The 9,733-nt window shown below is 35.7% G+C and overlaps 1 protein-coding gene and 1 long non-coding RNA gene across 3 annotated transcripts; one reads left to right on the forward strand and one right to left on the reverse strand.

Annotated features, from left to right (window-relative positions):
• Positions 1–2,677: 2,677 nt before the first annotated feature.
• Positions 2,678–4,299, reverse strand: LOC143736188 (uncharacterized). Of its 2 annotated transcripts, none has more exons than XR_013203388.1 (3): positions 4,211–4,299; positions 3,958–4,054; positions 2,678–3,026 (listed from the first exon to the last, which is right to left on the reverse strand). It is a non-coding gene; the product is annotated as an uncharacterized LOC143736188 (long non-coding RNA). The 2 variants fall into 2 exon arrangements; XR_013203389.1 differs by having other exon boundaries at positions 2,678–3,028; positions 3,942–4,054.
• Positions 4,300–5,857: 1,558 nt separating this feature from the next.
• LOC143736159 (beta-1,3-galactosyltransferase 2) lies at positions 5,858–8,042 on the forward strand. Its single transcript, XM_077226783.1, is given in 4 exon segments — positions 5,858–5,897; positions 6,852–7,141; positions 7,144–7,776; positions 7,779–8,042. Coding segments are annotated over 4 exon segments (1,116 nt in total). The 5' UTR covers positions 5,858–5,886; the 3' UTR covers positions 7,961–8,042.
• The last annotated feature ends 1,691 nt before the right edge of the window (positions 8,043–9,733 follow it).

Consider the following 9,733-nt stretch of genomic DNA (forward strand, 5'->3'; position numbering starts at 1 on the left):
AAACATGAATTAAATAAACAACTTTAAATCCGTCTATTTATTTATACATTTAAAATGTTTGTTTATTTATTTATTGTTTTATGGCTTTATTGCAATACATTTAAAAACACGAATTAAATAAACAACTTTAAAAATGTCTATTAATTTGTCCATTTAAAAGTGATTTATTTATATACATTTTTATGTTTGAATTATTAAATTGATATATTGAATCTTCATTTTATTTTTAAGTGGCACTCCTGGTCCTCCATATCTAATGTGTCTGATTGTTGTGTTAGTAATACACTATAATCATGCATGAAATAAAATCATCGTTCACTGTGTCAGAGCGCCGCCCTGCTGGCTAGAATCTATTATTCTTCATCGGAGAATCACAGTATTCAGTCACTAGAGGGAGACAAAAAATGCTTTAAAAACACACCCACACCAATGCAGCAGTTCGTAGAATGCGATAACTTATTTTCAAGATTTATCTGGAAGGGGGGACCCAAAATTAGATTTAAAACACTTCAGCTATTGAAGGGAAAAGGGGGGATGGCACTACCTTGTTTGCAAGATTATTATTATGCTGCCGAGATTAAACCTTTGGTGTGTTTATGTAATGAGGCATATCAATTTAGATGAAAGGAAATAGAAAGTGTCACATCTCTCAGGATGTCCCAGTTCAGGCAACATTGGGAGATATTGGACTGATAAATGTATTATGAACTATAGATAATCCTTGGTTAATGTATCCTTAAACATTTGGAAGAAAATAGTGAAATTATGTAATTTGAAAGATTAGGTAATGCTGCGCTGGTGTGTCTATACCGAGTTCAGTCCCAACAAAACGGATAATAGGTTTAAAAGATGGACGAGGACGACTATAGGCTTAACTGCCAATTGGACATTTATGAATAAGGAGAAACTTCAAAGCTTTCATATGCTTAAAGGTAATCCTGGGCTAGAGAACCAATATAGGTATTATAGGTAGGCTGTATTATATATATATATATATATATATATATATATATATATATATATATAACCTTTAATAACCCGTCTTCTCCTTTCCTTAAACAGTTTGACATTAAATATTGGAATTTGCTTTAAAAATTGTGTGCATTCATTATGCTTTTGTTACATTTTGTTATATAATATATTTGATATACTATACATACACTGTAAATGTTAGAAGCACTTTAGTACATGCAATTATCTTTAATTTAAAAAAAAACCTGCAAACTACCCTGCCATTGTGCCATTGCTTTCTCTTTCAAATGTATGCATCAGTCTAATCAAATAAGCAAATTTGTGTCATGATCATATGAATCCAACGTTTTTGGATGGTAACCACACAAAGGAGTCTTTTTGTTTTTAAATGTGAGTTTTATAATTTAATTAGAATCAATACATATTTAACAGCCCAAATATTAAATATTTAAGGAATCTATCCCTGCAGCCGGAACCAGAAGAGATCTGTCATCATTTACCATAATTGGGCAAGTAAGTGTGACGCATCAGTTCAGCCGGGTTGTTATTGGCTGTGACTTTATCGCAGAACTCGCTGTGATTGGACTATCTTTTAACCCATATAAAACAGCGCTTCATGTTACAAAGTATGTTTTGGTGTTATTATCACGTTAGTTATACATTAAGGTAACTAGAAAGTGTCTCTATGTTGTGAGAAATTTCTCTTTTACCGAGATCCCAACCCTAACCCTAAGCATGTCTGCACATTTCAATGAACTACAGCACAATGTTTCCTGTTCCATTGATATAATGACAGAGATATGTGGGTAATGTAGTTTAAAACGTTTAGTAATGAAACAGTAAATGTTAAATAAATAATATTTTTAATGGGCAACTGGATATCTAAATTTGTTAATTGTGCAAACCTTTATGATATATATGAGGGATAGGTTGCAATTTGATATTTTACTGTGAGCACTTTTAAAATAACCTTTTTGCCAGCTTGCCATATATGTCTGAAAACTGTGCCCAACATTATTTAGTAAACATAGCATAAGCAGTTGTCCTTCATATCGTCTCTTTGATACACTAACCGGACTTTGAGTTACAGCCATTTGAAATGTGCTTTCTTTTGCTCTTCTGGGGGCCGTTGCTGGGCCCCTGAGGGTGGACGGGCAGTACAGTCTACACAGATTTTAGATATTGAACTATTACTATATCACAAGGATAATGCACCATTCAGTAAAACAACAAAACAGTGCCAAAATATCCTTTTCACCCCATCTGACTGCTGATTATTTGCCTGACATCAGTAATGTCTATGCTTTCATTTTAAATGCAGTAGTAGATGTACTAGAATGATCAACATGGATCATCTTCAATTATACTTTTAAGTGTTTGTAGCAAGATAGCCCACTGCAGCCTCCTGTTATTCACACACCTTCTCTTTATTTCACTGAAAACTGGCATAAATGCAAGTATGTGCAACTTTTGCTGCATTGTTGTCCCAAATATCATTAACCACAACAAAATGTTTATGTCCTAAGTAAACTAATTAATTATATTTAGTTGTTTTTAAATTATGAACTAAACTAAATAAATGAGAAATTCAAATTTCTCAAATATCACTTTCAATACACAATATTCACCATACTTTATTACAAAACACTTTATTTGAGGACACAACATAAAGTTGATAAAGTAGCATAAAGCAAATGAGATTCAAGATAAATAACAATGAGCCTTCAAAAATACATTAACATCAAATTAATCCATTCACAACTGCTGAAGCCACACAAATGAGTGCCAGAGAATCATATTCAGTCACCTATGATACAGAAAACAGATTTTATATTGTGTTGGAACAAAATAATTCATTATCACAGCTAAACTGGTTTCTTGCTCTTCCCTGTACGTCTCTATCGTGTTCGTGATCTTCATCCTCATCTAAACAGTTTGTTCAGTTGTGCACTACAGTACAACTGATGAACAGAAGATGTGATCACTGATGTGGTGTAGATCTTTCTCAGAGGAAGAAGTCTCAACATCTCATCGTCAGGCGTTCTCCAGTCCTGCTCTGAAAGTAAAACAAAAAACACAACAACTCAAATTAAACTGTTTAATGGACAGTCAGGTCAGCTTATGCTCTGCGTTATTTCTACATTGTGTAAGATTTTCTCCCATATAGCTGTGAAATTGTATAAGACTACCAACTGAATATTACTTTCTAGCCCCTCCCATTCCGAGGGCGTTTTAACTCCTACGGTGGCCGTATTATTATGAGTAATCTCCCCCTCGCATTCGTCACGGTGCCACTAAGTAAAGGCGCGAAAGGCGAAGTTTGAATTTCCAGGTATGTCCCTCTTTGGCTAATGTATTTTCAAGATGGAGGCGCAACATGGCTGCCACCATTCGAGCGACTCGCTCATATGTATTCTGAATGGCAGATTCTACACTTACGAGAGTACTTGATTAGTTGGTGGAAGTAATTACACATGAATGAGCACATATAATTTTGAAAGAAAAAAGTGTTTTTTTTTTTTTGCAAAGAATCAACATAAAAAATGACACAGTGTAGCTATTTAAAGCAGTGATGGGCTACTCTGGCCCTCAGCGTCCACTGTCCTGCAGATTTAGCGCCAACCTCAAACCCTCCTGCCTATTGTCTACAAGTAAACCTGAAGACTTTGGTTAAAATTTTCAGATGTGCTCAATTAGGGTTGGAGGTAAACTCTCCACCTCAAAAAGGAGAACGCAAAAGGGCCTGAGTTGCCTGTTCCTTATTTAAATTTACAAAGCAGCAGTCAGTACATTATATAATATACACATTGAAGTATTATATATATATATATATATATATATATATATATATATATATATAATATTGCAGCACATAATATAAGCTATGTACTGAAGAAAAACCCATATAAAAATCAAGTGATAATCTGTACAATTTAAAATTGTTTAAATTGTTTAAATACAAGACATACCAATGGACTTACGCACCTTTCTGTCTTTGGGCACCAGATGTTTCTTCCTCACCCGAAACAAAGGACTTATTAGATTAGCTTGCGTTGATATAAGGACTGGTCTTCCTTCTCTGCTGTAAAACAAGAAAGTCTCCACTTACTCTATGTGCAATTACTATTGTTCTTGAAACATACCAATTAACACAGTTATAATTAAGTTAATTTACCATACGATTCAGGGGAGAACATTTGATGAGTAAATACTGATTGAAATATTGTAGAAACTTTACCTGGGAAGGGCTGATCACAGCAAGATTTGCTGCGACTCACTAGTAGATCTTGTGAGGGTTGGTTCCTAAAAGAGCTGTTGAGTTTGATATTGTAGAGCTTTAAACAAGATAATCCTGCAAAACAGAAAGGAAGGTCATTTTAATACATTACTTGCAAGTAGTCAGTTTATTTATAACTGTATTTAATTGATGTAAGGAGTGTTGCATAATTATATATTAAAAGCATTTTTATGTAATAAGTTCACTGATATGTTAGCATTTCTATGAATAAAAGTATGTCTTTAATAGCATGCAATAATCATATAAACTTAAAAACGTGATTATGATAACATGATATAATATGTTACATGATAACATGTTTAAAAAACAACAAAATGATTTACATGCAAATGGGACAGTTATCAGCAGTGTAACTGATCTGATTACAACAAAATAATCGAGTATCTGATGTCATCTGAAGTCAGATTAGCTTTTCCACTCTTGCAAACAGAGGAAGGTTATGAGTTGTGGAGAGACATCATGTATCATTGGAATATCAACAGACAGGATCCAAATTGTAATAATTTTAATGAATACAATGCAATTTATATAAACTTTTTTGATAGTGTATGGGACGTCCGACTACTTTCCAAGAAGGTCTGCAACTGATTTACAAATATGGAGATAAATATATACAGGAATTGAGGCACTAGCCATTGACAGCACTAGGAGTAAAAGCTGCATGATTATGTACAAGTATTGTACGAATTTGACAACTTGTTAAATCTTGTGAATTATTAAGACTTTGAGACTATGTTTGTACTGATTGGGCTTTGGGTTTTGTAAGAAAAGGTTTAAGAAACAACAAATGCTTGATAAAATGTTTGATTTAGGGTTAAAACCAACATATACATTGCGAATATTTGCCTTTGTAGCTTTTCGTCTCCCGTTTACTTCTCTGTAAAAATTGCAATTAAAAGTTAAGGTGATGTGACAGTGGTAAATTGGTAATCTAGTGTGTAGAAGCCATCAAATCAAAATGTGTTTATACTTACAAAATAAAATTCTTCTGTTCAGTGAATACATTGGAATCCTTTTCTTTGTACTTCTGTCAATTAAATAAACTTGAAAGAGAATGAAACAAATCACAGATTCTTAATGTTATTGCACTTTACAAAATGTCCCAACTTTTTATTGATTTAGGGTTGTATGTATGTATGTTTGTACGTACGTGCGGAATTTGTTCTTGCAGTTTAGTTAGAAGCAAACATACCTCTGAGAGGGAGAGACTTGTTGAGAAATGGTGCAGAGCAACATTTTTGTCTTTTTTTTCCACATAAGCCATCAATAGTTACAGGTCTTTTGTTTTTCAACTAGAACTTCTGGCTGTCACACATTTTAATAACCCCATTGTCTTCCATGAAACTTATATGTGAGAACAATTCTGTATGAGCCTAGTAATTTTGCAGTTTTATGTTAAGTAATAGTTCATCAAACATTGCAAATAGTCACCATAAAAACATGGAATTTGTGGAAAGTTCCTCTTATATTAGTATCAGAAGGAGATTCAGAAATGTAGTTGTTTCGATGCACAGCTCCACCCAGCTGCTTATGAGAAGATGAACTATGCAAAATAAAACTGATGCATGTTATGTTACAGTAGTCCATTTAGATATGCAGTCGTGACATTTGGAAGCATGTGGAAGAGGTATGGCCCTAGCTTCTATTGCTGTTTATGTGCTTTTCATTCATGCTATAAATTATTAACACTTTTTATGAACACCATGCAGTAGCTATAGTCCCATATTAGCCAAAACAATGATGAGTAAATATGAGGTTATAATTAGTCATATTTTGATACTTTATACTTCTGCTGATCTCTAAATAACAGCATTTATATTTCATTGTTATACCTGAACATGTTCACAGTTATTAAAAACTCTTTAATGTAGGCTATTGAACAAAAATTAGTATCTTATATACTATTATAGTATTTATTAACATTTTGAATGATATTTAAAATTCCCTTCAGTTAATAGTGTGCTTATGTCATTTTTATTAGTTTCTGTTTTGGGTTTAAAAAATAATTAATCTAATATTTTTTATTTTAGCTTTATCTCAACTTTTCAATCCCAAAAATGATTTTTAATAGTTTTAGTCATAGTTAACAATAACAATCGGAAACAATGCCTGAGTCTAACAACTATACACTACTGACCAAAGTAAAGAGGTAAAGATAAACTATGTTTCCTAAAAATGCATATTTCTTTTAAAACGTATGTTGTTATGTCGAAAACTACAATTACATATTTCAGCACACATTGTGAAAGAGGTCTTAGTGGAAGTCAGAAAGGGAAAACCGGCACGGTCACTTTTGTACAGCTTATCCATGAGATGGATCAGCTTAATAACATATTTGAATGTCAAATACATACAAAAACTGCACAGAAAAATGGTAATTTGATCAATTTGATCTTTTATTAGAATGGTGTTAATTGTCACTGGCTGTGTGCCTGGCACTAAAACTTACTCAGCGAAAACATTGCATTTAAAAATAATGTAGTGCTACTCAATTTTTCGAAAAAATTAGGAATGATTGTGGAAAATAATAATCCAAGGGAGATTATTTAATATTTTAATGTTTCCATTTCTCCTTCTTCAGATGCGGTTTGACTCCGGATAGAGCTGCAATGCGTCACATTAAAACAAGATTCATTCTGATGCTCACAATTACATTATCATTGTCTACCATGGTTTATATCTATTTCTCTCTCAAGCAAGTTACGTATCCTCACACAATGTTTAATGTTGTATATCAGACTCAGTCCTATACTGAGGGCTTGTCTGGCAAAAAAAAATTCTGGAAAATCATGCAAACACCAACAGCACTGGACAAACCCACTGCATCCATTAGAACCAAACCCATTTCAGTGCATTATCATGTAGCTCATCCAAGCAATATCATTTTATTCTTGATGAACCTGAAATATGTAGTCAGTGGGATCCGTTCCTGGTCTTGATGGTCCCTGTGGCGCCCCATCAGGTAGAAGCTCGTAACGCCATCCGGAGCACGTGGGGGAATGAGAGCACAGTCCAGGGAAAAGCAGTGATGACTCTGTTCTTGGTGGGTTTGACTGGAGGATCCGACTCTGAAAAAGCTCAACAGCAGCTGGAGGAAGAGAGCCGACAACACAGAGACTTACTAGAGAGCAACTTTGTGGACTCTTACTTCAACCTGACCATAAAGACGATGGTGATCATGGACTGGTTGGCCACTCGTTGCCCTCAAGCCAATTTCAGTATGAAGGTCGATTCTGACATGTACCTAAACATGGAAAACCTGATGACTCTCCTATTGGCACCTAACACACCCAGACAGAACTACATCACTGGTTTTTTGATGTGGAACCAGCATGTCATCAGAAACAAAAAATCGAAATATTACGTCTCAGAGGAGCTGTACCCCGAACCGAAATACCCCACATATGTGCTAGGAGTAGGATATGTTTTCTCCAATGACCTTCCCAAAAAAATAGTTGAGGTTTCCAAGGACGGGAAGCCCTTTAACATGGAGGACGCATATGTGGGCTGAAACGGTTGGGCATTAAACCCTCACGCGCACCAGATCCTTCTCAGTTTCGGACCTTTATGAAGGATTCTAAAAGTCACAACCTTTCCAAGGTCATTACAACAATTGCGAGGTCCCCGAAGCAGATAATAGAGTTCTGGCAAAGTGTTGCAAAAAATATCCCACTTACATTTTTGTCTTGAAAAAATAATTTACAAATTATAAAAATCCTCAATTTAAAGCGATGAATTCAAGTCATTATGTGTTGCAATTTCAACATTTTTTTTGTATAAATTTACACTAAAGGGGCCTTATTCACAAACAAAAAAAAATCTTACCACTAAAGGTCCTTGCACACTGAGTCCGAAATTTTCGTGTGCGTTTTTTCGTGTTTGTCATCCTAAAAATTCGTCACACACAGAAACTTTGCTCACTGAGTCCGATACCTATCAATACATGAATATCAGATGATGTCACCAACGTCTCCTCACTGACGTCACTCAATTCTAAAACTTGTCTTCCGCCATCTTGAGTACCTGATTCGGCAAGATCGATACGTCAGTCGCAAAGGAAGTAGAGCTTATTCTCTGGCCGAGCCCGAACTTGCGGGCCGATATTTCCCGTCACTATCCTCGGGCCGGGCCCTTGATCTAGAGATGTGCACTCCCAATGCAAAAGAGTGCGGCGCGGGACTAGATTTGAAGGCGAGTGCGAGCGGCAATGCACTCTCTGTGTGTGTGCGCGTTGCAGGGAGAATAAACGATTCGCGGGACTCCCGCAAACTAGAAATATCTATGTATAAAACATATAAAAACTAATACATTTTTGCAGAAAAGCAACAAGAACTAAAACAAAATAGAAACGACTTACAGGCCAGAGTTTCCATTTATAACACGTTTGCAGCGTTGAGCAATGTAGCCAATCACAGACATACAGTTGATTTCTTCAACGCAAAGGCCAATCAGAAACATTTAAGATAGACTCCCCTCACTGCTCAAAACGGACTTTTTGTTCAAAGCTCTGTATGCTGGCAAATCCTCTAATTGTAACAAACAAAGTGTGTATATTATGATAGATTCATTGTGCAGTCAGCTTAATTGATATTAACATAGATGTGAGATCGCGATTAACTGATGTCAGCTTTTTAGGAATTATTAAGGGAGCGCACTTTGCGCGCATTCAGCCAAAATCCTTCAATCATATCCTGACCAACCATGCACGCAGCTGCTTGCTTTTATGTTATAACAGTGGTTTGTGTGTGCAAACTCTCTGTGCAGTGTTCATGTTGTCTGTGGTGAGTGGATGATAATGAGTTTACGCTATCTTAGGGCTGTGCGATATCACGATTTATGATCGTGGATTAAAATATATATATTTTTGATATATCCACCATCTGCTTTTGAAGAAATGTCGTAGTATCGTGCATTCTATCAGTTGCAGTTCTGGCGCCTCCGTCTCAGCATAGGCTACAACGCGACGTATATTCACATCAAATGTTAACGCAAAGGAACGGGACAATGCAGTTCACATAAGTTCATTATTTGCATGTGCTAACAAGTCATTCACGTGTTGATGCGCGGTTCTAACGAGCGCTTTTCTGAGCGCGTACACCCGAAGCGCACGCGCACTAAGCCTGTCTAACAACAGCGACAGGTTACTGAACGAAGTTATTTTTCTAGTCTTATTGCGCGAATACTGTCAAATACACACAGGGTTTACATAAACAAAGTTGGTTATGTATAAAGTGAAACAAACAGAGAAAATCTGCTTCCTAGCTAATGCCGTCAGTATTGTAGACAGTACCCGGCAGGTACTCAAGATGGCGGCAGTCAACTGGAAAAAGAGCGGATGACGTAAGAGGTCATGTGACTGATATTCATGTATAGACCCCTTTTCAGTTGGTAAACATGGTGACGTTTTTTGTGGGCGGAGCTTAGGTGGAGGCAGAACGATCACTCTGGCCGCTTCACTAACGT

This window comes from Siphateles boraxobius, unplaced genomic scaffold, assembly GCF_051911475.1.
Source record: "Siphateles boraxobius isolate OS27281-9 unplaced genomic scaffold, OSU_SipBor_1 13, whole genome shotgun sequence".
Taxonomy (NCBI): Eukaryota; Metazoa; Chordata; class Actinopteri; order Cypriniformes; family Leuciscidae; genus Siphateles; species Siphateles boraxobius.